At 41.4% G+C, this 27525-nt stretch overlaps 2 protein-coding genes across 14 annotated transcripts in view; both read left to right on the top strand.

Moving 5' to 3' along the window:
• The first annotated feature begins 518 nt into the window (after positions 1 to 518).
• The window catches only part of LOC121194031 (ral GTPase-activating protein subunit beta-like), a 41167-nt gene continuing 14160 nt past the window's right edge, over positions 519 to 27525 (top strand). The window contains exons 1-32 of one of the 13 annotated variants that reach the window (XR_005895347.1): positions 519 to 655; positions 1669 to 1889; positions 4008 to 4210; positions 4400 to 4566; positions 4671 to 4857; positions 5195 to 5326; positions 5830 to 6008; positions 6681 to 6749; positions 7222 to 7373; positions 7638 to 7875; positions 9382 to 9583; positions 9739 to 9906; positions 10062 to 10176; positions 10451 to 10598; positions 10750 to 10814; positions 10925 to 11069; positions 12588 to 12718; positions 13580 to 13762; positions 13867 to 14015; positions 14846 to 15033; positions 15205 to 15308; positions 15475 to 15630; positions 15822 to 15887; positions 16333 to 16542; positions 16850 to 17008; positions 17160 to 17328; positions 17441 to 17563; positions 17668 to 17804; positions 17895 to 18003; positions 18179 to 18257; positions 19454 to 19602; positions 20023 to 20327. Coding sequence is in view for 12 of the 13 variants with exons in the window: in XM_041056536.1 (XP_040912470.1) it covers positions 1713 to 1889; positions 4008 to 4210; positions 4400 to 4566; positions 4671 to 4857; positions 5195 to 5326; positions 5830 to 6008; positions 6681 to 6749; positions 7222 to 7373; positions 7638 to 7875; positions 9382 to 9583; positions 9739 to 9906; positions 10062 to 10176; positions 10451 to 10598; positions 10750 to 10814; positions 10925 to 11069; positions 12588 to 12718; positions 13580 to 13762; positions 13867 to 14015; positions 14846 to 15033; positions 15205 to 15308; positions 15475 to 15630; positions 15822 to 15887; positions 16333 to 16542; positions 16850 to 17008; positions 17160 to 17328; positions 17441 to 17563; positions 17668 to 17804; positions 17895 to 18003; positions 18179 to 18257; positions 19454 to 19602; positions 20023 to 20216 (4653 nt within the window). In the remaining variant the exon portion in view is untranslated. Of the gene's footprint in view, positions 656 to 1668; positions 1890 to 4007; positions 4211 to 4399; positions 4567 to 4670; positions 4858 to 5194; positions 5327 to 5829; positions 6009 to 6680; positions 6750 to 7221; positions 7374 to 7637; positions 7876 to 9381; positions 9584 to 9738; positions 9907 to 10061; positions 10177 to 10450; positions 10599 to 10749; positions 10815 to 10924; positions 11070 to 12587; positions 12719 to 13579; positions 13763 to 13866; positions 14016 to 14845; positions 15034 to 15204; positions 15309 to 15474; positions 15631 to 15821; positions 15888 to 16332; positions 16543 to 16849; positions 17009 to 17159; positions 17329 to 17440; positions 17564 to 17667; positions 17805 to 17894; positions 18004 to 18178; positions 18258 to 19453; positions 19603 to 20022; positions 22366 to 27525 lie in introns of those variants that run through there. The other 12 variants (XM_041056561.1, XM_041056551.1, XM_041056536.1 and 9 more) reach the window with 12 other exon arrangements.
• Positions 23995 to 27525, top strand: part of prex1 (phosphatidylinositol-3,4,5-trisphosphate-dependent Rac exchange factor 1) — a 78481-nt gene continuing 74950 nt past the window's right edge. The window contains exon 1 of the mRNA XM_041056523.1: positions 23995 to 24402. Within this exon, the coding sequence (XP_040912457.1) occupies positions 24259 to 24402 (144 nt within the window). The 5' untranslated portion in view covers positions 23995 to 24258. The remainder of the gene's footprint in view (positions 24403 to 27525) is intronic.

Below are 27525 nucleotides of genomic sequence, written 5' to 3'. Positions count from 1 at the left end.
TAAATTCAGCATTTACTGAATTTAGATTTACAGGTGAAGTTATGAGGACATTCTGTTAAACCTGTTCATTAAGAGAACAGAAATATTACTGAAAGAAAAGGTGAGAGGTTGGATTTCGAGTCAGTTCTGATTATTATATCAGCTTGGGAGCTACTCCCAGCTCTGTAGCTCCATGCTGCTGTATGTACAACTATTACAAAAAAAAAAAACAAAAAAAAAACAAAACGCATACCACACGTTGTAGTTTTCTGAGATCAGAATGAAATCTGGTCAGGTTGGAGGCTCAGAGAGACATTTTAGAGACATTTCATTCAGAGGACCTACGGTCAAACTTTTGCTAACTTATTCTACATAACTGATCTTGTCCCACCTCACATTAATTTTGCTTTTAAAAATATTTTTACTTCAGGAACCTTTTTTCACAGGTTGTGTACATCACGAAACCAGGAGCGTCTGAACGCAGCATTGCAGTTGCTGTACCAGACAGTAGGGGGCGTCGATCTACGGATCCCGTTTCCCGTTAGCCCATCCAGCTGCATTATCCAAGGCTTGACATTGCGAAGATGGAGGCTGTTATGGTCTAGAGCAGGATACATAGAAAGCACAAACTGCGAGTTTCAGAGCCCTGTTATGACAACATTTCCAGTTGGTCCAGGTAAATGGAAACCCGCCCGGTTACTTAGCTAGTGAGTAAACGTTTGCGCCTTTCCAAAGTTATGTAGCTAGCACAAATGACAGCTAATGTCAACGAACGGGCTAGCGCAGCGAACATTAGCTAAGCTAGCTAGCAACGTCGGATCAACTACAACGTAGTTTTAGATAACTGATAAGTTAGCATGCAGGACCGCTGGGTTTTCTTTACGACAGCTTCTTGTCTTATGCAGAGAGACAGTCTTGTAACACAGAAGCCAGCCAGCAGCTAACTTCAGCTAATGTCACCAGCAAGACAAGAAAGATGTTTTGATGTCAGTGCTAGCTAACCTTAGCAAGCTAATCATTTTCAGAACCGTTTCCTGGTTTGTCACTCCTCTGCCTGTTACCGACCCGATAGTTAGGATATAAATGGTTTGTATGTTTCATTGCTCGACTATGTTTTAGCTAACGGGGCACAAAAGCGGCCAGTTAATGTTTAGCACACACTTTGTGATGTTAGCCTTGATACTTTTTGTATTCTCTTGACGCAAAGGACGTAACGTTAGTAGGAACATTACAAATCTGGGCTGTTCGATCGGTCCTGTTTACTGGCAAACTGTGCATCAATGAATCCGACATGGTTTTATGATAAGGTATGCTCTTTATTTCGCTATGCATTCGGTGCACCAAATGACAATTGGTGTAATATCCTTTAAGCTTTTGGAGTTGCTTATGTTAAACGCGTTTATCCTGCATTCTCCTCGCACCGAAACACACAAGATAAGTGTAAACTAGTTAAACAAGTTAAGGTTGAACTTCTGCTTTATGGACGTCAGATCTTGATAGTCGTGGAGATCAAAACTTCTATCAAAAAGAGGTGTATGTTTTATTAACAGTAATAACACAGCTTTGACAGAGGTATTCTCACAGCAGAGAGCACAACTGTACGGGCTCTGGATGTTGACTAAATAACCAATACATAGTTTTCTCAACTTACTATTTTAAGTTGACTCTTCTGGATTTGTGTGTTTGCAGGTGGAGGCCGGAGGTGTGAGTAGAGTGCATTAGACATTGGCACCATGTACTCCGAGTGGCGCTCGCTGCAGTTGGTGGTGCAGAGCGACCAGGGCCACCTCAGTGTTCTGCACACCTATCCTACCAGTGTAGGTACCGAGGTGGCAAATGCGGTGGTCAAGCCTCTGGGCACATCTGTTAGCCTTGTCGCCACAGAGAACATCCTCAAAACAGACAAGGAGGTAAGAGAGAGGTCCATGTTGTTGTGTGCACTGTGCAGTGTTTGACTTTTCATTTTAATACTTTAGTAGCCTGCTAAGGTACCAGCTCAGTCACCAAGGTTCAGTAGAGTCTTTCAGCTTGTAAGCTTATTTTCATATGTGTTAAAGGAGGTTGGCCTCATTGATCAATCATAAGATGTATTGTAGGCAACACCAGTTAGCAAAGCTCAGTGTGTGCCACACACTTAAGGGGGTGCTGTCACTATACTAGGATAATTTTTTGATAAACTGCTAACCGTTTGATGAGAAAAAAAGATCAAGCTAAAATACATTAATGTCAAGATAACGTTGTGTGTAGTCATGCAACTTAAGGTGAGATAACAGGCTTAGTGTTTGTAAAAACCCTAGACATCTGATTTCTTTAAATAAGGTTAAACTACTAAGAAATGTTTGAAATTTGATGCATATAATTTTTGTGGACATGCAGTTTAGTGTGACCACAGTGAGAGAATTCAAATTATTTCTCACTCTGCACGATTAGTGTTTGATACATCAGTATGACCAGTAATCAACTTAAGTGAGGATCCTTTACGTCTCTGGCATTGTCTTAAGTGCCATATGTGAGCAGCACTGACTAGATAGATTGTTTCATTGTAGGGATAATAGGATGTGTGTTGACCCTTATTTTAACCAGATGTAATGCTTCACTTTGAGGCCAAAGAGTTAAATTTTTATGTCATGAGATCAGAGTCTCAAAGTGCTGTCAAGGTCCAGTGCAAGTCTAAGTGCCATTATGCAACCTGAGTTGGGCTGTCCTAAGTCTTTTACCAACGAGTGTCTTTGGTATAGCTACTTTAGCATGTCAAGGTCTGACTGATGGAGTGCTACAGAGATAGCTTCTCCTATTTCTGCAGGAGGCATAGCCCTGAAACACAACAGACACTTAATGCTGTTGGTTCAGCTCCGCCTTCACTTCACCTTGCCTATAAATGAAAATGAACATAGTTTAGGTGTCTGTGTTATTTGTATGTTTATTTTATGGATGAAAACATGACAAGAAAAATACTCTGTAAATGGCTATTTTTATATCCTGAATCCTCTGAAGCAAATGCTACATATCCAGAGATGATAAAAAGCCAGATGAATTTTGATCCCTTTGTTTATATGCTGTGTACACCAGCTGTCAAAAAAAGTCTCCCCTGTGCTTTCGCTAAATGCTGGAATGCGCTAATACACACCACTGTCAGCAAGTGAACCACAGAGCTCACAGCAAGCCAGGAGTTTCAGATAATGGTATGACAGCACACATCAGGAAGTGGAAATGTGTTGGGTTAAAAATATTTCAGCAACATTTCTCAGGTGCAGTGTGCATCTGAAGTGCTGCTATTACTTTGAACTTCACTTCATGCTGAGGATGAAGCTTGAGTAAGCTTTCTTGCCACTTCTGATCCACACTGACTCTCCTCTTCACGAATATTACACAAAATACCGTAGAAAATGATACAAAATATTGTAGAAAACTGTCAAGGTGGAGCTGTTATGCAGGCTTTTAATGTAGGACTGACTTTATGCTTGTAGCTCTATTATATAGGAAAAATAATGAGTAGGATTCAGTATTAACAGAAACTGAATGTATGAGAACTTTTATCATGATCATGGGCAAGAAAACATGACTGGGACAGCCTCTGTTGTCTTTTATACATGTATATCAATGAATGTAACATTGAGAGTACAATGATAATGTATTTTTCACTCTTTGTTTGCCTTTTGAATATTCAGTCTGTTTTTGATTTAGCAAGAAACTAAGAAACATATGGCTGAGAGAGGCAGTGTACTGTTATTGCCATCATCATCTTACCATAAACCTTTGGCCGTCCTTACTATGAGACACTAAGTTAGGTATTCTAAACTCCTTATAGTTACTCTGTTCTAGACTGTTCTAAAGATGAAGTGTTATATCAACTGAATGACAACACTTGCAGAGTGTGACCCTGTTGAAAATATGTTTTCAGAGCTGCCATTTTTTTCTGTCAAGTGCAGTGAGATACAGGACTCCTCAACAGCAAAATGCCGCAAATTAATCAATAACTCATAACTTAATACATTAACATAAAGTAATGAGAATGGTTTGGCTCCTAGGTGAAGTGGACTATGGAGGTGCTGTGTTATGGCCTCACCCTGCCCCTAGAAGGGGACACTGTCAAGCTGTGTGTAGATGTGTACACAGACTGGATGATGGCCCTGGTGTCGCCCAGGGACTCGATGCCTCAGCCTGTGGTCAAGGAGCCCAATATGTACGTGCAGACCATCCTCAAACATCTTTACAACGTCTTTGTACCAAGGTATGTTCACAAGTGAACCCTTACCTCCTATTAGCAGTTTTTAAATTGAAATGTATCTTTGGTGCATGTTGTATGTGTCTGTTTTTGCACCGTGTGTGCAGCTCTAAACTTTGAAGAGACTTACAGTCTCATGCACATTTTCTCTCCTTCCTTATTCCCTCATTTCAAATGTTCTGTCTCCACCTCCAGGCCTGAACAGCACGGTCCGAACCATATCAGGCTTTGCCAGCAGGTTCTGACTGCAGTCCAGAAACTGGCTCGAGAGTCTGTTTCCATGGTTAGGGAAACCTGGGAGGTGCTGCTGCTTTTCCTGCTCCGCATCAACGACACATTGCTTGCCCCACCCACGGTTGGAGGTAAGCTACTTGTTGTCCTCTTTAAACCGCTCTTGATGCATTTACTTAGTTAGCAGTGATAATTACTAACAACAATCATCACCTCACATTTCCCCTTTTTCTAGTCGGGGTGGCAGAGAAACTGGCCGAGAAATTAATGGCTGTGTTGTTTGAGGTGTGGCTGCTCGCATGTGCCCGCTGTTTTCCCACGCCTCCATACTGGAAGACAGCAAGGGAAATGCTGGCCAACTGGAGACACCACCCTCCTGTTGTAGAGCAGTGGAGCAGAGTGGCCTGTGCCCTTACCTCCAGGTTAGAAAGACATCAGTTCAGCTTCATGCAGTTTTGGAATTAGTGCTGAAAAAGGTTTTATGCAGTTTGTCACTGTTAGTGAGTTTTGTTTATACTTGCACAGTTTAGTTGTTTGAGGAGAGTTGAGATGGCTGGCTGTGTCCAAAATGGGATAAGCAAACCAAATTTTTAACCAAATAGTGGTATCCTCTGAAGAGGCAAATGTATTGGCTGTTGTAATAATTTCAACAGGAAAAATGATAAGAGACTTCTCTTTTTGGTTAAGGGGTTTCAGGGTCTGTATTCTCTACTGAATGAGACATTTCATTGTGCATTTGTGTCTGTTCCCCCCTTCCAGACTTTTGCGCTTTACCCACGGACCGTCCTTCCCACCTTTTAAAGTTCCTGATGAGGATGCCAACCTGATTCCTTTAGAGATGGACAATGACTGCGTGGCACAGACGTGGTACCGCTTTCTCCACATGCTCAGGTGCATGATTCCTCAATATTATTGCATTGCTCTTGGTTTGTTCATGTGTTTTAAGAGACAAGGAAGTTGTAGTACATAGTGGAACTAAAGCAACTTATATCGTTCCCATCAAATATTTCCCTTCTCGCTGTACTCTACTTCCAGTCTATAAAAAATCGTGTCATGCTGATTGGTGTAATGGTCATATTTCATCCATCCTTTCCTTCCTTCCTTCCTTCTTTCATTACCAGCAGTGACACCATGCCTAGTATTGTTTTCACTGCATGTGTGTGTGTGTGTGTGTGTGTGTGTGTTTGTTTGTCATGTGAAATTCTAGTCTTGGATACACCTACTGTAGTGGGAACCATGACAGAGGCAGTTTTGAGTACTTTGGCAGGTGTTTATATGTCTGTCCGTCCGTCTGTCTGTGTGCAGAGATTATGTCACTGTGATTGCATCAAATGGGTGGGCAAGACACTCATGAAACTTTAAAAGGTGCATGAATTTGCTCTATTTGTTTCCAGCAACCCAGTGGACCTGAGCAACCCTGCGATAGTGAGCACCACTCCAAAGTTTCAGGAACAGTTTCTTAACTCCAGCGGCATCCCTCATGAAGTGGTGCTGCATCCGTGTTTGAAACAGCTACCCCAGATCTTCTTCAGGGCTATGAGGGGTATCAGCTGTCTAGTGGACGCCTTCTTGGGTAAGGGGGACATTTGGGGGAGACCGTTCAGTGGTAGAACTCACAAGGATTTTACATGTGCTTTTCAAGTAAACAAATACACCACAAATGTTTGGGTCCAAAAAAGAAGTCCTGTGAAATATTTTTTGTTCAGTTCTAGTGTTTAAATATATATATATTTTTTGTATTTGCAGAAAAAATAATGATTTATATCATATTATCATATCACCACATATGCAAAAATATCGCTCTTGTTTTTTAATTTTGCACGTTACTGCAAATCTAGATAAATAAAAAGGTGTGTAGTACAAACTTTAAATAGTTTTGACAAACAGAAAACATGTTTAGTCTTTCCTCCAAAGTTTGGTGAGGCTAGGAGCAATACCTGTCAAGATATTAATGCCCAGTCATGACTTCCCAGATAAGGTGTTTTTGAGGCTGTAAAAATGAAGGAGCCTGGTTTTGGCATCCATTCATGATATACAGATGTAAGCAAAATCATTGATGGTGCTGCAATAAGCTTACCTGAATTGACACATAATGAACCATATGTGATATGAGTATTTTTTGCTCCTTTCCAGTTGTTATACAGGCACTGCCCCTGAGTAAAATCAAGATGGAGGATGTCAGTAATACCTGTATAAACATTTGAATAGAAACATGTCAGTGTGTATTTTTCTCTTTACACTGTAGGTATCTCTGTTGAAAAGAGAGATGTACGGGAGAGGGTGTTCTCTTTTTGCCCAGTGCTGCTCTCTCATGGTACAGACATCAGCTGACTCATCATATAATGAGATGGGCATATAATGGTCTGTTTATGGGTGGTGATGAGATTAACAACTGGGATTAGTTTTGCTGTAGCAAAATGATATTTCCCAGACATTCAGACTAAACTACAAGATCATCAACAAAGGGGTCTCCTGCGGGCACAAAAAGTCAATCAAGATGGATGGAGATCAATTACTGGTGATTTGTATCTAACCACTGTCTTGCATGTCTACGAATGAGTGTTGTCTATAATCAATTCACAAGAGACTCTGAAGCCACTTCATTTTCTCCTGTCTTTCATAACATTAGAAATTCGAGAATGATTATATTTACCCAAAGGAAGTCGTGGTAGCTGGAAAATTTAATAAAACTAATCAATCCCGCTCTCTCACTCCCACCCCCATCCCCACTAAGAGGGAGAAATACAGATTTTAGTCCCCGGCTCATTTTACCTTTATGTCGACAGGTATATCACGTCCCAGAGCTGACAGTGCCCCGCCCACCCCAGTCAACAGAATGAGCATGTCTCCGCCCCCCTCCATCGCCAACACCACTCCCCCCCATAGCCGCAAGCAGCGGCATGCAGTGGTCACCAAAACCACAAGCAAGAGTTCAACTGTAAGTCCATTAAACCATAACAAATAGCAAGTGCAGAGTTAGAAAAAGGTTTTATTGAATTTTATTTTCAGTGGATCTATAGACAGAACAAGGCTGCGTTTGTGTGTGTCATGCCCTGCCATTTTTTTCTTGTCGTATTTATGTGAATAGATCTAAAGAAGTATCTTTTTAACTCATCTTTTTTTGTGTAATCTGTTAGTTACACTGATTATTTTGTCGACACCCCAGTCAGATATCTTCCTCTACCCCCTCCCCACCCTGCAGGGCAGTGGTAGTCAACCAACCAAAGCATCCCAGCAGCAACAGCATCAGCAGCAAACTTCGTCCTCTCCGACCCTGCTTTCCAGCCCAAATCAGAGCAGCTGGGAGTCTCGGCCCCTGCCAGCCCCGGCACGGCCAAAGGTCAACAGCATCCTTAACCTGTTTGGGCAGTGGCTTTTCGACGCTGCTCTGGTGCACTGTAAGCTCCACAGCGGCCTCAGCCGAGACCCTAGCATGACCGGTAAGAAGTGAGACGATGGCTATAGCGTTTCCATTAATGCATGGTCAGGTGGGTGTTTTGTTGCTGTTCATTAGTATGTGTTTTGGTGGATTTATTCGTGTTTTTGGTGTCTGTGTTATTTTTTATTGTGTGTCGTTGGGATATCCTTTCCTTTTTTCACCATTTTCTCTGAAACTTCTTTGTGCTTTTCTGTGTGTGGAGGGCTTGGTTAGAAGTGGCCTGGTATGAGATTTCCATCTGATTCTAATTCATTTACATCTACCAACTATTTAAACATGGCTAAAACTGCATATAGACTATAACCATATGCTGAGGACTTCATGTAGACTCATTTTATTGATGAAATCATCGCTAGAGGAGTCAATGACAGCACATACGTACTTAGTATTTGAAAATAAATTTGGCATATCATTGGCTCTCCATTTATTTTTCTCTTTTTGGTGTAGTGTCCTGCACGTGTCTGCCATGTCTGATTAATGTTAAAGAGTTGTATTGGGTCAAAAGTCATGTATTGAGGAGAACAAAAACAACAATTCATGCGTGATATGAATCGATCCCAAAATATTGGATCTGCTTTGATTTTGTGTCTCTCCACTATTTCTGTTATCTTGCAGCCTCTTTTATCCAAATTCTCCTTTCTTATAAATCTTGTAAGTAGGAACGGCAGCTTTTTTTCCTCACTTGATTTGCGTTTCTTGACAAATCTTCCTGCTTTTTAGTTGAGTTCCTCATGGTCATCGCCATTATCACCATTGTTTTCCGTTCCCACTCCTTGTCATATATAAAAGTTCACCAGCGTTCTCTCAGCGTTTCTCCAAAGGTGATGGAATGGGTTTCACCAACTGACCACTTGTCTCGATCATATCGTCGCCAGTTTGTGACGCCACCCCGTTTTAAGTTCTCATTTTCTTTTGTTTGGGTCACACTAATCCTTCTTATTCAGTTTCAGACCCCCCCCTCCCCCAAGTTCAGCATTAATGTTTTGTTTCTTGTATTTTCCTTTTGTATTGTCAGTTCACTTGAGTTTTGATTTTATTGGTTTGGTGCCTCAATGCATGAAGTGAATGTTCTGTATCTTGAGTGACAGTCATATAATTGCAGCAGCGAGGGAGCTGACACAGGGATTTTGCTTAGTGGTCTTGCAGCAGAGAATGACTGACACGTCGGATTAGTAGCACACCACACTTGGTCATGCTTTGTGCCAGTGATAGGTAGAACGTCTATGGCAAACTCTTTGTGTCAGAGTTCCCTTTATTGAATGCTTTTAAATGCTGTGAGTGTGTGTTTGCAGTGTTTAAAGTCTTTGTTTTATCTTTTGGTGATAGTGATTAAATGTCTGCTTTGTGGTGCTTTTGTTTTTCCAATCTTTACTGTTTACTTTTTGTTGTACTACGCATATAGCAGAGACATGTCTATGTTTGCCTGTTTCTCATACATGCATGAACATTAATGACCACATTACAATTCAGCGTCCTTTCATTCTCTGTCTCTTCTCACTCTCTACAGCGATAGCCACTCAAGTAGGCCTGGAGCTGAGAAGGAAGGGTTCTCAAATGTCCACCGACTCCATGGTGTCTAACCCCATGTTTGATGCCAACGAGTTCCCAGAGAGTTATGAGGCAGGACGAGCTGAGGCCTGTGGGACTCTCTGCCGCATCTTCTGTAGCAAGAAAACTGGAGAAGAGATTCTGCCTGTTTATCTGTCCAGGTGACATAGTCAACTTTTTTGTTAATCATTTTATTTTGTTGACATGAAACTAAATGTGGACATGCATATTTGATGTTGGCTATTGAGATTTTAAGCTGTACAAAATTATAAGTGGAATGGCTAATATATTGGTCTTCTTCTGTCTCTTTCTGCAGGTTCTACATGGTCCTGATTCAGGGTCTCCAGATCTCCGATTTCATCTGTAGACCGGTTCTGGCTTCTATCATCCTCAACTCTTCCTCTCTCTTCTGTACTGACCTGAAGGGCATCAATGTGGTGGTGCCCTACTTTATAGCTGCCCTGGAGACTATTGTACCAGACAGGTTAGACAAATTTTGGATCAGTTAGATTGGTGCCTTTTTCTCATTAGATAACATGTTCATGAATGTGCAGCTGCTGATCTAACCAGAAAACCATATGACCATTTTGAGGACATTGTCTTAGGTTTGTCTCTGTGCGATTTGTTGTACTTTTCTAGGGAGCTGTCCAAATTTAAGATGTATGTAAATCCTACCGACCTGAGGAGAGCCTCCATCAACATCCTGTTGGCCATGCTGCCTTTGCCACATCACTTTGGCAACATCAAATCAGAGGTAACAGCTTTGGTATCTGTCTTACTTCTCTTTGAGCTAATACAATCTTGCTTACTTCTGTCATTTCATAGGTGTGTTACCTGCCATTTTAGTGCAGGATTTAGCAGGTTTTGAATCATCTTTTGTTATAGGCACGAGGGTGGAGATGATTCTGTTTTCATATTTACAACTCCATAAGGCCTTTTGATGTTTGCTAGTCTTGTTGCTAGTTTTTATGTTTGCATTGTTTTCAGATAAACCAGGTTGTTAACTGTATTGACTTTGTGTGCTTCAGGTTCTGCTGGAGGGAAAGTTCAATGAGGAGGATGGGTGGCCTCATGACCAGCCTGTGTCTTTCCTGTCCCTGAGGCTACGTCTTGTCAATGTCCTGATAGGAGCACTGCAGACTGAGACTGACCCCACTAACACACAGCTCATCCTGGGTATCTGCTGTGCTTTTCATAGCATCTTTATCCATTTATTTTGCCTTTCTGTATTACTTGTGCTGTATTTATGCTGGAATAAATCATTTTTGAATTCTGTGTGAAAATCTGTATGTTTATCTTTTACATTTAATCTTTTCCCCTCTGTCAGGTGCAATGCTTAATATTGTTCAAGACTCAGCACTGTTGGAGTCCATAGGTGCACAGACTGAGACGGTAAGGCTCAGATCACTGCTATTTCCTACTTCTAAGTAATTCATATTTTATGATGCTAGCAGCGTTGTGCCAGACTGGACATCAAGTTTGCTGTGTTTTTGTGGTGGCAGGGGAGTGTAGATGGGAGCCATGTGACAGTAAGGAGTCAGAGTCACAGCCGTACCAACAGTGGCATTAGTTTCACCAGTGGAGGCAGCACAGAGGCTACCAGCCCAGACTCTGAGCGTCCTGCCCAGGCCCTACTACGAGACTACGGTAAGATGCACAGATATTACTCCATACACTAATATGTTCATGCTTGGTGAATTAACACAACAGCCCCAAATTTTGGCGAGATCCTGTGTAACAAACGCGCTGCAGCATTGTTTCATGTGATCAGTTGAATTAACACGTTCGTTCTTTATAGCTAACGTGGTTAAAGTGGTATGCAGAGTTAAGAAGCGCTGGGTAAAATGTATTTGTAGGTGATACAAAGTTATTTGTTGCTGTGATGCTGTGATGCTGTGCTATTAAATGACATTTAGGCACCGAGACAGATTGAATGCCAGGGCTGATTGCATTTTTTCTCTAACGGATTGATTGCAACAGTGTTGTCTAATCAAAAGAAAAGATTCAAAGATTTTGTCTTTTTTGTGGGAGGGCTGAGCGATGTTTGACTCCAATAATGTGTTTGACACTCCTGTGAGTTTTTTTTTTTTTTTTTTTTTTTTTTATAAATTGATTACAGCAGCTCTCATTTAAATTTAATGTCTGTTTTCACTGAGCATTGTGCTGCTTATAGGCAACGTTGGCCATCAGGATATTGGGGGAGGGGGTGTTCCTGTGGGACGGGGTGGTTACATTGTGTGGCGTGGCTCAGTACTGGACAGGAAAAGCAAAACAAGAGAGCAGGCAGGAATCTGGAGATCATTGTTTTATAAACTGCAACCCATTCATCATGATTTGGGATTTTTTTGTTCTTTATAAATTCACAAAATCAGAGGCCTGGTTAGAGAAGTTGGAGCCAGGTCTGCATCTTGGAGAGGCTCAATGCTGAAACATTGCCATAATCACTTAAAAATGTTAAAGCATTACCTAGTGTGTTTAGTCCTCCTGGATTCTTTAGGTAGAAACTCTGACATGAAGAGATAATCGTTGCATGAGAAATACATGAGAAAAACAGAATTAACAACAAGAAAAGTTATGGGACAGAAGAAAATAGGGGAAGAAATAAAATGGAACCATGCAGAAGAGAAAGAGAGTCACTGCTGTCACAACCTTAACCGAAGTCTCTGTTACTTCCACTGGTTAAACTTTTCTTCTTTTTCTAGTAATCTATTAAAATCGTAGGTTAAACTGAGAAAGTGTGTGGTCCTCATTAATTAATGGTGACTGGTCTGATGTATCTGTATCAGTATCAGTCTGTATAAAGTTGCCTACCTTTTAATGTTACAAATTCATAGTAGTTTATTATTATATCAGAATGACTTGTTAGTTTATTTTTTAAAGCTGAGTCAAAATTATGATTTTAAAATGTTGACATCGCTCAGTCCCATTCCTCAGCAATTTGTTTATTATCTATTCTTCAGTCTGGCCTAATTGTACTCAACTTGGTGTGCTGCTCTGATTTCAAACACTTTACTAAAGCATGTTTTCAATATTTAAACTTGTCTACTATTTGGGCATCCAGGATATTTTTTTCCTGTTGTCTTGTGTTCTCAAGCTTTGTTGCCTGAACTCTGCTGTGCTCTGTTCTTTGCGGTGTTTGGTATTTCGGGGTGTTATATGTTCTAGCTCTTACAGATACGGCGGCAGGCCTGCTGGTGCGCAGCATCCACCTGGTCACTCAGAGGCTCAACTCTCAGTGGAGGCAAGACATGAGCATTTCCCTGGCTGCCCTGGAGCTGCTGGCTGGGCTCGCCAAGGTAAAGCTAGCTCCACAGAGGCTAGCCGTAACAGTCTTCAGTCGTTACTACCAGGCCATATTCATGTCACCCACCCAAGTGTCAACCAGCAGTATCTCTTCTATTGCCACTTCACTCAACACTGTAACTTTATGAAACCACAACAGTTTGACAGTTTTTCTCCTTCAAGGCCAAGGCTCACAGAAAACGATGACCTGAAATTAACCTGTTATCAGGCACATTAACATGATCTGAATCCCTGGTTTGAGTTAACTAGTTCCCTCCCAAATGAGACACTCGAATCAGAAAGCAGTGGTTCTTAACCTGAGGAACCCAGCCCCCAAGGGGCTCACGTTGGGTTTAGACTGAAAAAGGTAGAGAACCACTGCCACAAAGAACAAAACTAGCAGGAAGTTTGTGTGATTCACGTCATGTTCTGAGTCAGAAAATTCCAAGTTCATTACAAGGGAGGTTCCCTCAAAGTACCACAAGGTACCAAAATGAGATGACAAGAGACTGCAATTTCCATGCTGCTATGAGATGTATCACTCTCCAAATAAGGTCATAGTATAGTAAAATAGGCGATAATTGGCTTTAATTTGTGAATATCTGGCACTTTAGCTACACAAATGAAGAGTGAAGGCAACATTGAGGTTGCATGAGATAATTTACATAAGTAGTACTGCTGTTCTAACAACAACAATTTTTAAAAATAATTTTGAATTAAAACCACAACTAATCAAATGTGTCACAATTTAATAAAAGTGTATCTCTCATGCACCAAAGCCTGAATACATGTTTCCAATGGCACAAAATGAGGAATTTTTATAATGTATCTAACACATTACATTTTCATGTACTTTGGGTGTATGTCTGGACCAGGTAAAGGTGGGAGTAGACTCTGCAGACCGTAAACGTGCTGTCAGCTCTATATGTGGGTACATTGTGTACCAGTGTAGCCGTCCAGCTCCTCTTCAGTCCCGAGACCTCCACTCTATGATTGTAGCTGCCTTCCAGTTTCTGTGTGTATGGCTCACAGAACACCCTGACATGCTGGATGAGAAGGTCAGTTTTAAGACTAGATTTAAAATTTCTCCCATATCTGTTGTTTGGTTAGAGACTGTTAGTGATTAGTTAAAATAAACTCGGCTCTTTTTTTTGTGTATCAGGATTGTTTGGTAGAGGTGTTGGAGATTGTGGAGCTGGGAATATCTGGTAGCAAGTCTCGGCAGGAGCAGGAAGTTCGACATAAAGGAGAGAAAGAGCACAACCCAGCTTCAATGAGGGTGAAGGATGCTGCTGAGGCAACTTTGTCCTGGTGAGACTCCTCAAAAGTCTGTACAGAAAGAATCAGAGTTACAATGAGTTGATATAGTTACTCATATTTTATTTTGTTGTTTTAACTGAATATAGCTGATATTAAAATTCTCTTTGCAGACTTCGTATGTAAATTACATGTACAGGGTCATCTTTTCAGACACAAAAACAGCACACAAGGGGGGGTGGGGTGGGGGGGGGGCATTTTTATAAAATGGTCGCTATCACCAGTCCATCACCTGTTCAGTGGTGACAGTGACATCCGGACAGCAGAGTATGATAGTGACTTCAAAGAGCTCTCAACTCTGAACTGCTGTAAAACACTGGCTTTCTGGCCATGAAGTCTCCTGCTTATCTACAAGCACAAGCATTTGTTTTGTCCTGTATTTAGTAAATGTCCACCATGTAAAAGGACATTTGTAGTGATAATATTGCATTGCATGCTAGGTAGCCTGCAAACAGACATTAGTTCAGTTGACTGCTCAGCTGTAGCAGCTACATGTTTGGTATACAGTATATATCCAAACGGCAGAGAACAGAAAATAAAGGAAAACAGAATACTGTCTGAATATTTAGTAAGTGTTTTTCCCCTTTCAACAATAAAATAATATTGAAAATAAAATTAAATATCACTGTTTGTAAAAGAACGTGCTTTGACTTTAAATTTTAGTTCTACTAAATTATTTATTAGTCTATTTTTCTGCTTCTTCAGTGACCTCATTTCTTCAGTTTTTGTGCTGAACCTCCACATGACTGTTAGGAAGTGAAACGTGTACCCATTGACCCACTTACAACATTTTTATGTCCTTGCATTCCTGTGGTGTTCCCCAGCATCATGCAGGTGTTGGGGGCCTTCCCTTCTCCCAGCGGGCCCGCCTCCACCTGCAGCCTCCTGAATGAAGACACCCTGATTCGCTACGCCAGACTCAGTGCCACAGGAGCCAGCAACTTCCGCTATTTTGTCCTGGACAACTCGGTCATCCTCGCCATGCTGGAGCAGCCTCTCGGCAATGAGCAGAGTCAGTAGCTTATCCATCTTTTGATGTAATACTGGTTTGTGGTGATGTTGGGAGAATTAAGGTGTTACTCTGTTCATGCTTAATGTACAAGAAGAAGATGTATAACCCACCATGTAACATGTACCGGTAAATTAAAATAAATAACCAGTAGAACGGTCTCTGTCCTCACAGATCCCAGTCCATCAGTGACAGTGTTGATCCGAGGCACAGCTGGCAGACATGCCTGGACCATGCAGCTCTTCCACCAACCCAGAGGCGCTCGGGCCAATCAGAGGGTGAGATCACACTGTAGATTGCTTGATAATGAAAGGCAACAATGCTAAACCAATATCATCCTAGAAATATTTCAGTGCTAGAGTTGAGGGTTTGTAAAACTTGCAACTCCACATCTGTTTCACTGATAACACATCTCCATTCATGTGTACTTCTCTCTTCCCACAGCAGGTGTTTGTCCCCGAGGGCCGTCCAGTTCCCAACAATGATGTGGGCATCAAGTACAATGTCAAGCAGAGACCCTTCCCTGAAGAGGTGGATAAGATTCCTCTTGTCAAAGCTGATGTTAGTATTCCTGACCTGGATGACATTGTCAGTAAGGAGGTGAGTGAAGATCGTCCCACTGAATCCTGTTATTGATCTCATATCCACATCATGACCAATTACATTCAAATGAATTTATTCTGCTATGGGTAGAATACTAAAAACTGAACCACGGTTGTTTGTTGTCATGGCTAAAATAGAGCCATGAAGTAAATTAATCAATCATATCATTTGTTATTATACAAACTCAGGTATGTTGTTTGGGCTGGCAGGATGATTCAAGAGCTACACATACACTGATGTGTAATTACCCACACGTGAGTTGTTTGAGAGATGAAATTTCACTTGGGTGTCTCTTGGAAAAAACGGGTCAAATCATCTGGTTTGGTGACAAATATGTGATGATTGATTTGTGTGATTTCTCTATTCTTTCCACGACCCATGCAGTAAGAAATGAGCATTAAAAGCTTGGACTGGATTTATTTAAAGGGCTGTTGTACTGGATTGGATTTGATTGTACAGGTCTGGCTAATAAAATGGTGACTTCTTCTCTGTTTTAAATGTTTGATAATGTTTTAAAGCACAGACTCACATTGGTGACTCTTTTCACATCAGCTTTGGGAGGTGACACGTCTATATTTGGACTGTGGGACTTGTCCTCTTTTGGTTAATTCTGAATTTACGCAGTCAAGTGCCATTCATCCGCCACAATCTTTTGAACTGTTCTTTTAAAAAAACGTCCCATTCCCTTCTTCTTTTCAGCTGGAAGTTCAGCATGACAAGCTTCGCATTCTGATGACAAAACAGATAGAGTATGAGAACACCTTGGAGCGGCACAGTGAGGAAATCTGGAAGTCCAAGCCGTTCCCTGATCCACAGACAGACTGCAAACCCCCTCCACCCTCACAGGAGTTCCAGACAGCACGCCTCTTCCTCTCCCACTTTGGCTTCCTGTCTCTGGAGGCGCTCAAGGTTGGTAAACATTTTATTTGTCTGATTTTTTTTTTTTCACGATAAATGAGAAAATCTTTTGGACTGAATGTCTTCTGTCAATATCAGATATTATATACAAGCCTTCCATCTACTTATACTTAACTTTAATTGGTGGTTTTGCATTGTGATTCTATTTAACTCTGTGGAATCGATACTAGCTATAAATTATACTGATACTTCAATGTGTGAACTACTATGTGAAGTCTTATTCTTACGTACATTTATTATACGGTTCTTGTTAATACAGTCTGTTAATGCTTTTATGTTTTTAATTTATTTCCGATAGGAGCCCAACAACAGCCGTCTACCTCCTCATCTGATTGGCCTGGAGTCATCCTTGCCAGGGTTTTTTGATGACATCAGCTACCTGGACCTGCTTCCCTGCCGACCTTTTGACACTGTCTTTATTTTCTACGTGAGAGCTGGACAGAAAAGCAGCCATGAGGTAAGGGAGCGCAGGCTGATTGGTTGTGGCTTGTGATTAAATTCTAACTAGAATGAAAAATGGCTTTAATTTAACTTGAAAATATACAGATAGTACTTACAGAGTAGTAGTACAGAAAAAGGATGGATCTGTGCTTGTTCTTGGTAATCAGATCCTGAGGAATGTGGAGTCATCATCCAGTGTCCAGCCCCACTTCTTGGAGTTCCTGCTGTCCTTGGGCTGGCCTGTGGACGTGGGACGCCACCCAGGGTGGACGGGGCACCTAGATACCAGCTGGTCACTCAACTCCTGCTCCGACAGCAATGATATACAACAAACAGGTCAGCCTCAAAACTAACTCCTGCACTAGATCTGGAGAAGACTCTGGACGAATTCACATCATGGCAACTGTTTATTTATATGTTGAACTCAAGATTTTTTTTCTCTCTGTAGAGGAAGCAGCTACTCCAGAGGACTCAGGAGGTTCTGTGTTCAATGGGGAGAAAAAGGTTTTGTACTATGCTGATGCTCTGACAGAGATTGCCTTCGTTGTTCCATCTTTAACAGAAAATTCTGGTCAGTATTCTCTGCTTTGAATGTGATAGATATTGTGTAGGATGAAAACCCAGTGAGAGAATCAGGACTGACTGAGTTGCCATTTGCCTTTTGTTGTTTCCCAGAGGAGTCATCAGTGCACAGTGACTCCACAGTGGAGGCAGACAGCAACACAGACATCGTGCCTGGTTTACTCAAACAACCCAATCTCACACTGGAGCTGTTCCCCAACCATTCTGAAAACCTGGAGTCTGCCAAGAAGGTAAAGTTTGGCTTACGCTGACTGCTGATTAGAATTTATTTTTAAAGTAGCGTTTACTTAAATGTGCTGCGTGTTGTCCTGTTTCTTTAGCTGAGTCCTTTGGTGAAGACAAAGAGATCATCGACTGGAAAGTCTTTCCCACCACTGGGTCCTGAGACAAAAGTGTTTGTGGTCTGGGTGGAGCGCTTTGATGATATCGGTAGGAACATACTGTTCATACTGCCTCTATGTTCCGTAGTTTGAGACTTCTAGTGGTCTATGTGTTGTCTTCTCAGCCTCTGTAGCCTTAAAAAGATGTCACTGTAAAAAGCTGTTTCTTAAGTATGTGGCCAGTGGATTGAGGTGCATGAATGTTACTGTTTCTCTGTTTTCAGAGAACTTCCCGTTGTCAGATCTCTTGGCGGAAACCAGCACGGGCTTGGAAGCTAGCATGAGCAACAGCACTTCCTGCAGGTATTCAGAAGTTTACACTTGGCTGCCCATACCGAACGCATATGCTTCATGAATTAGTGTCGCTCGGGTACAGAAATGAAGAAAAATAATAGTTCTGCAAAACAGTTTGTGCTCTGACATGCAGCATTAAAAAGGAGCACATAAACACATACAGTTCAAAAGAGGAAGTACAAAATACTGTGTGCAAAAGCAGTCAGAAAAAAAAAGGAACTGTTACAGAGCTGTGGTGACAGGAACGTGAAGTGGCTTAAAGTGTGATTCATGTGTGTTGCTTTTAAGGTGAAAATATAATATACTACTCAGCAGCTTCACTGTAACGATTGTAGATTGACGTCAACTGTGGCCATGAACCACAAGCCTCAAACACATTTAAATGGGTTGTATTTCACCAAAATGTACAGTGCCACTTGTGAGAGGACGTTGTCTGAAGGCGTGTGATCTAATACAGCATAACAACCATTTATTTCATTAGTGACATGAAATTCTAATTTTCTGCTTGCCCAGGTCCCTTGAAAGATTATGGGTGGGTGGCATATTTGAAGATTGCTAAATTGACTTTTTTCTTGTTTTCACAGCGAACATAGAAGCTATTTTAGACCATTAAGATTCTGAAACCAGCAGCAGAGGAGACGACCAGTCAGGCATAGGCACTCTTTCTCTGCTCACATAATTGCTTCATGTGGAGTGAAAACCTATTAGCATTTACACTTATGTTCAGTCAAGTGTTACATGATGGCAGCCTGCTCTGTCAAAATATATGTTAATGCTAGGTATAAATGTGGTCACCGTTTATAAATGGTGACCACATTTGTTTCAGAAATTAGCATTGTGCACGTAGCAACATCATTTCCATTTTCTTGGTAAACACTAAACAAACTCAAAAACAGAGGAGCGAGCAGTGCAGCTGTACAGGTTTAATGGACCTAATGTGTGGTTTTGCCTCATGATGGTAAAATTTCTAGAATGGCTTATTGTAGTTATTTAGCCATGTGTACACTAAGGACAACAAAGGCTCCTGTATATTAAATGCTACATCATACTGTCCTAGGATGCATATTATTTGTGTGATCCTTCTCTGTGTGTTTCTGTTTCACAGTTTAAAACAGTTCAAAACTAAAGTTGCGTCTCTTTTTCATTCTAGTTACTTACAGTATCTTCTTTTCTTTTTGTTGTTCTAACTGTTGTTCCTGCTGCAGGTCAGGGTTACTAGAGAAGGACGTTCCTCTGATCTTCATCCACCCTCTGAAGACGGGACTCTTCAGGATCCGGCTGCATGGAGCTGTGGGCAAGTTTGGCATGGTGATTCCCCTGGTGGATGGCATGGTGGTCAGCCGCAGAGCCTTAGGTAATAGCCCATTTGGCTTGCTGTGATTTAGCTTATCCCTCCCTCCCAACCGCTCGTACGTTTGGTTTGTGTGGTTTGTAATATGAAGAAGGGGTGGGTGTCATTTGCTATGAGCAGTTAAATGGAGAGCGAAAGCCAGTGCAAAAAGAAATCATTTGAAGCATGTATCCCTCCTGTGCTTATACATGACTTTACCTCAAAAAACATAACAAACCTCACTCTGCTTTTCAGTGCATGTAGTGCCACTCTTGGCCAGTAGATGGCATAGTTGGAAACTATGTTTAGACTGTTGCCTTAGTTTTGCAAAACATAAATGTACAAGAGTTCTGTCCCTCAGTTAAGGCAGTAAGTCAGATGTTTTTACACAGAATCACAATATTTGACCACTGATGAGCCGATGTGTTTGTATCCTCCCCTCAGGCTTTCTCGTACGTCAAACAGTCATCAACGTGTGCCGACGGAAGCGTCTGGAAAGTGACTTGTACAACCCGCCTCACGTGAGGCGGAAGCAGAAAATAACTGAGATTGTCCAACGTTACCGCAACAAGCAACTGGAGCCTGAGTTTTACACCTCGCTCTTCCATGAGGTGGGGGAGGGAAAGCCTCACCTCTAATACCCCTGTCCTGTCCTAACACTGGCTCACAAGCGCACACAAGACAGACACACACACACTGTTTACCCACACTCATACACCATTTACAATTGTGCGTGCATACACACACACATACACACAGAATCTTTATATTTATACTGTACTATTTTGTTATTTATATGAATACATATATCAACACTGTCTGCCTTTGACTCTGAGAGCAAAGTGTCAAACACCATGCCAAGGTGGAAAAGCTACATTTCTGTGTCGCGGCCACTCATTGAACATTTTGAATGGCTGAAGTTCAACAGTGACTGTGTCTGCTCATTTAGGTTCATGCTTTGTGGCAAAAGAGTTTCTGCTTGTCTTTAACTGCAATACAATAGTTACACTGTTGGCCTTTCTGAACTTGTAAAAAGTTTGTTCTTTAAACCCTGTGATATGAGTGAATTTCATGATGGTTTGGTAATACAGAGTTGTGTCCAAAATCCAAATCTGTTTTTGTTTTAATCAAACAGATTTATGGTTGGATTTTTGCCAAGGAGATAAACATGTACGCGTCATAAAATGTTTTGTAATATACATCGCTGCTTCTTCAAAGGCAGGTCGCTTCAGCAGAACAAAGAAATGGTGGACCGCATTAACGCGTGATCTGGTTTTACAACAAACTGTCATCTACATCCAGACATCTGCTAAAGTCTTCCTAGTGAGAACACACATTTGGCCATCGCAGCGGCTGACTGAGCACACAAATGCTGCCGTTTATAGTTTATTTTTGTTATTATTTTCCATATGATTTATAGGACTCTTATGTTGTATTACTGTATGTGGATGTCATTTTTGGCGCCTGCACTGTCTCTGTGCCAGTCTGAAAGTCATCTCATCTCACAACAGCCACGGCACTGTTTGTGTGTGTGTGTGTGTGTGTGTGTGTGTGTGTGTGTGTGTACGCAGCCACATGTATTCTTATTCAACCAGTCAAATCAGTGACACTACAAGGAGTCATAGTGACCCCTGAAATCCCCCACAGGTGACATTTAGAGATGAATTATGCCACTTTAATGAAATGGGACTCTCAAGGTAATTCCCTTTTGAAAATGTCAGTTCTCTCGGTCAGGACATAGCCCTAGAATTGGTTTACTCTTCATGCTTGCTAACACTGAGTTTACTGATAACCAGAGCAGTTACAGAGCTCCTGCAGTTTGCACTTGAGGATGGCGAGGCTAATACGAAATGACCACAGAGACATTTTACTTTCAAAGTCTCTGCCAATACCAAACAGACCCATAGCACAGCGGAAGTGTCTTGCTCGTCCAAACAAATCTATGGTGATGGATTCAAAGGCCAAAATACTAAATGTAGCTAACAGCATTATATAACCTACATTTTGGCTGATCAAAGCTGTTTTTTTTTTTTAAATTCTAAACCCAAAAAGAGAATATTTAATTTGTCACTTATGTTCCGTTCGGATTACAGAGCCTTCACCAATGTTTTAGTAACTTTTTTTTTTTCTCTTTTTTGGCTTCACAATTTGTTTCACTTTTGTTTACTCACTGTACTTTGGTTTTTATTCAAGCCCTCTCACTGTCTGCCTGTAACAATGTGAATTTATTTATCACAGAGATGGAACAGGGCAAACACCTCTAGTTTCTTTGTTATATTGGAAAGTCTTAATGCACTGAGCACATTTTATGTTTATTTTCTATTCCCTGTGGTTACCTTACATGTCTTTTGTACTTTTGTGCATTTTGAAAGAAAACCCTGCTGAAGGAAGAGTTTTATCTTGTGAAATATGAATGAAGAAGAGGCGCTGGCGAGTTTTTAACCTATCATGTCTAACTGTGTGACTCACTTTTTACGACAGTGCTTTATGCACATGCCTTTTTTTGGAAGGAAAAAGTACATTAAATATGCTTCAAAGAAACTACATACAATCAGTCATACATTGTATCCTATGTTAATCCTCTGATGTTTGATCATATTTAAGGATTTGCCATGTACAGAAGCGGAGGATAATATGTAAATATATGATAGTGTAAGGCATTTACAAGTTGTCTGTTGCATTCATCTGAGATGGCGAGAAAAGTTATGTATGTATGCAATTATGTGTGGGAGGATCACAATGGGTATTGAATGTAACATGCATCAATTAAAACTATTATTGACCTTTTAATTTCTCCCATTCCTAACTTTTTTGGTTCACAGGATTTCTATGCGGAATAAAATGAAGTTCAACTTTTACTTTTAGTATTTAATTGATAGACTTTTTTTTTTTCTTTCCAGAGGCAACTCAGGCTCTAGATTTAGAGCTCAATGGCTCTGACTACTCAGAGCCAAAATTATATTAGAATAAAACACAGACACTTCAGTTATTCTCTTATGAATATTTGCACCACAAACAAAGTGAAGGTAGACTGAGACGTTAACGATGGTCTGGTATGATGCAGTGAAACAAGCCGGGTATTACTCATAAAACAGCTCTGGGGCAAGACCTGTGACAGTAGGTGTGCCTCAACGCCCCGAAGCTTTATTGAGTGTTCCCTGTAACAGAAAATATGATTTGTTTTGATACAAACTTAATGATTAAAAGTAATTTGCCTTCTTTATTTATAGATGCAACCATGTTAGATGACCAAACCCACATTTAACAGTCCACAGATGTGGTTGAAATTGAAAAGGGACTGTTTGGTTTCGTGTTTATGCAGCAACAGAAACACCATCCATGACCTGATGTTGAGGAGGACAAAGTCCAAATTATATCATTTCGAATTTCTTATTATATAAAAATGATTACAGGTGGGATTCATGTCAGTGCCACAACATATTAGGAAGTAGAGAGCTTTCTAGACCTGAAAGTGAGCTGGATCACTTTCAGGTCCACCTTAAAGCTGCACCTGTATCCAGCAGAGGGCGCCTCTCTCTTAAACTTACCAGCCAGTTACATGTGGTGTCCTGTTGTGACAGGCAGGGGCCTAAATATCAGCTAATTTCCTGAATATACATTATTTTAAATACTTAAAATGCTTCTTTAAATTCTTGGTGTGTTTATTTATTTTTTTTATGAAACCTGTTGGCTAAGTCTTGTCATTCTGACATTTTTTTTTCTATTGCTTGCTTTTGGCAGAAGGAAAACTGCTAACATTTGAATTTCTGTATAAAAATAACATACTACTATGTTTATGTTTTAAACAAATATTTTAAATTATTTCCATTTAGGAGCACATGCTGCCTAAAGGTTCTGAAGAGGGATGTGGATTCAGAAGTAGCCTATATTTTAGCTTTTCCCCCCAAATTTGCTATAAATATATGTAAATAAATGTCCACTTAGCCTGGACAGAGGACCGTGTCCACCTTACAAATTTCATTTTTGGAATTCAAAAAGGCCGAAATGATATGTGTATATGTGACAGGGATACTCTACAGTTTATGGTGACTTTATGATGTGCATTGCAGTGTATTTTTGTGTCATCTCTAATATATTTTTGAGTTTACAGTGTATTTCAGACGTTCTTTAGTGAGCATGCACAGCTCAGTACAGCTGTGGTGACTTGTTTCATTTGGAGCCACTTTACCCCTCCAATGAGGATTAATGTGCCTCTGAATACTGAGTTCACTTTATAATATATTGTGCTTTTTAATCTTCTGTGGTGTACTACAGCAATGAATGTACGCTGCAGTGTTTTACCACAGCTTCGGGTACAGATGTGTGAGAGAACTTGTTTGTTTGTGCGCTCGCTGTTCAGAGCAGAAGTGAGCTGTGGCCCCTGTCTGCGGGTCCCTCCTCCTCGTCCTCCTCTCTGTTGTCTCTCAAGTCTGAGCTGATCCATAGTAGCCCTGCTCGCTCTCAGCTGACGCTGCGCCCCACAGTCAGGCTCTCCGCTTGTTGTTTGGTACTTTTGGTGAACTTTACTTCCACTGTGCCCCATCACTGCTTGTGGGTGGGTTTTGGGAAAAACTCGCTGCTGCAACATGGACTGAAGCAACAACTCGGCAAAGTGTGGATACTTCAGAAAAGAAGAGTGTTTGTGTAGAGAGCAACCTTTCTCAGGGTTGAATTGCCACCATGGAAGAGGACGACGGGCATCTGGAGAACGGTATCCACGCCGTCAAGGACTCGGACCGACAGCAGCGGCTCAGGCTTTGTGTTTTAAATGAAATACTGAACACCGAGAGGGATTATGTTCGGACGTTGCTTTTCCTTCAGTCGGTGAGTGTGACATATTCCTTCACGTTGCTTATACCCACGTTCCGCTTTCTCCTACACAGACCGAACATCACGCCGAACTCCACTCATAAATCTTTGAATTCAAGGTTGCATTTCTTTTTGGTCAACATGTACATCTAGTACATTTTATTAGACTGCTGGTGGCATTTTAGCAAATGACAGGCTATACTTTTTAATTCGGCTTATATACAGTAAATTAAGAGGCACGCGTTGCAAGAAAAAGTTAAATTTAATATTTGCCCCTGCTGTAGTTTACGGGCTGAGTACGAGGATAAAACATCAGTTATTCGTATGGGGTTCGGCTTGACTTTTTGTCCACGAGGACAGCTTCTCTATTAATAGCTTAACTTTTTAATCCCATGCTTTTGTCATGTATATAAACAGGCACAGCTTGGACACACTTTACAGCTGTTGTTTGCTGCACAACGTGTCTTTCTCCACTCAGACTGTTAGTAGTTTTATTCAGAGACGACAGGCTGCTGGAAATGTTATAAACACAGACGTACCTGTCTTACCTGCTGCATCTTAGCCCAACGTTATAAATAGAAATATTCAGCCATTGTCTGGAGCATATTCGGTATTAGATTTGTTACAGGTTGTGTTTTTTTTTCTTTTCATACAGCTTTAACGCCGGAGGCGTCATTCACACCTCTCCATTGTGTGTTATAGCTCAGGTTAAAACAGTCTATGGAGAGCTCCATTGACATCTGCTTTGCAAATAAATAGAAATTCATGAGCACTCAGAACCAGCACGCCTCCTTTTTTCCAGACACAGACAAGAAACCATTTCAGCACAGTAACTCGTTCAGTCATTGTACATCAGCGACCTTTGATGAGTGAATACCCTGGAAATTTCTACACGCTCTTTTCAGCCACCAACATAGTGCCAGTATATATACTGATCCACTGGTTTGGCAGGCTCCCACCTGCAGTTTGTCATTTGACAAATCATTGCCTTGTCATCTGTGGCACAGCGCAGGTAGTTTCAGCGTCAAACTGAGAAGAAAGTGCTGTAAGGTTTCTCTCCAGATTGGCTGCATTTAATGTGAGAGTAATAGTGTGACTGTATGACTATGCTTTATTGCTTACTGAATGGAAACCCCCTCTTTTGTTGCCGGTCCACAACAAGGTCGAAGGTCAGGGTCAGATTCAAACCGTCACCCTTAAGCTGGTAGAGGTTCAGGCTATCTTCTTTCTGGCTTTGCCACCCTGCTGACTCCTGAAAGGGCACCCTTTGATTGTTATCATTTTTACTTGCTGATAAAATGCTGTTTCTTGTGAACATGCTAATGATTCTGTTCATTTTCCAATTTCAGCATCTGGCAAGAATTTGTAAAAAAAAAAGGGTCATGGTTCCCTCTTTCTCTCGCGCTGTCACATGTTTAGAAACTTCCTCAAGGTTCTTGAAATAATGTTGTTCATCTGCACAGGAAGTTTACTACAGCCTATTGTCACGAAGATACAGGCGGGTGTAACCTTCCAAATCATCGACTGGTGGATTCAAACTCTACGCTTGTGTTTTTTTTTTTGTTTTTTTTTTGTTTTTTAAAAAGCATCTTTCAGCGTTTGGGCACCAACCTCTGCAGCCTCTGTGGCACTGCTTTATTTCTCGGTTACACAGGAGGCAGCTAAGGCTTATCTTCTGTTACAAGACAGACCAAGCAGCAGAGGGGACATGTTTGACCACCCCCCACCAGTTCTGGCATAATGATAAAGACGAAGCTCCAATGATTTATCTGAGAAGGCTGGGAGCTTTTTCCTGTGGACATCTGAAAGCTGTCAGTGCCAGAGCCCTCCGCTATGCTCCTCGCCATCATCACATCAATTGGCATCTTGTTATTTAAGCCAGACAGTGTAAATCTGGAGCAGAGTGATCTGCTCGGGCTTGTGGGAAATTCTCTTATCACCTATGTCTTTGCATAGAGTGCTCTTTATACAGCCAAGGCTGTAGTCATATGGAGTGTCAAGGTTTAAGCCCATATTTTTCCCAGTCGTGATGAATCAGTGGGATTTTTGTTAGGATTCATAGTAAGCTGTGTGCTTCCCAGTTCAACTCAAAAAAGCAACTACAACTACTCAGCAGTGAATCACCTTAGTATAAGAAAGGGTATGCCAGTCACGCACCATTGCTCTGTACTGTAAAATCTTTTTTAGCAAGTGTTTCTCCAGGCTGGAATGGATGGATATGATTGCCCTCATTACTAGTCATATTCACATATGGGCACATACAGTACTGTGTCAACAAGCCTTGATGCCAAAGCATACTGCTCTGTACTAATGTACCCTATATGTGACAGTACATATAGGGTACAGTAATTTGTGTGTACATGTGAGACCCTTTCCCAAGCCCACTGAATCTCCATTTGAGGAATGTTGTGGGACGAAGACTGCTAATGCAGGACATGGGCATTTGGACACCATAAACAAAAGGAGAAGAGAAAACATCAGTCCCCACCACCAGTGCCAATCCTCTGCAAATCTCCCTAGTTCTCTCCATCCGGGGTCCAGCTGAGCCTGCTCCCCGTCCCTCAGTGGGAGCCGAGGCTTTGTCACCATGCAGCTCACTGTGGAGCTGATAAGGAAAGTCTGGCTGTGGGAGCTCAGAAACATATGGTTTCAGTAAAGATATAGAGTGGGTCAGGGCGGGGGAAAGGTGGGTCGGGGATGCGTCGTCCCTCACTGTGAAGATGCTAAAGCAGTGATGGGGAGTGAAGGAATGAATAGGCTCTGACTGTCTTCTAAGCGTTCATTGAATTATTTTGGCGATAATAAATGATGTTTTTCACATTTTTGGAGCGTCTGCTCTTTGTCAACCTACCTCATCTAGTGCTGTTAGACAGCTCCTACATTTCCCAGGATGCCCTTTGACAGCTCACTGAGAATGTTTAGGATATTTCCACATCTTCTGTGAGTTATACATGTGCGTGAAGACAGGAGGAGAGACAATGTAGGGGCGAGACAGTGAGAGGTGATTTCTCCAGTCAAGATAAGTGCACTGTGCCTGTGACTGAAAACACAGCCAGTCCTAAGGATGTCTGGACATCATGAGGACATTTTACAGAGTCCAGAATATATCCCCTTGTGTTTCAGTATATTGATCTGTTT

The sequence above is a fragment of the Toxotes jaculatrix genome, chromosome 2, assembly GCF_017976425.1.
Source record: "Toxotes jaculatrix isolate fToxJac2 chromosome 2, fToxJac2.pri, whole genome shotgun sequence".
NCBI lineage: Eukaryota > Metazoa > Chordata > Actinopteri > Toxotidae > Toxotes > Toxotes jaculatrix.
The sequence above is the reverse complement of the archived record's forward strand: the minus strand, read 5'-3'. Positions and strand labels throughout refer to the sequence as shown.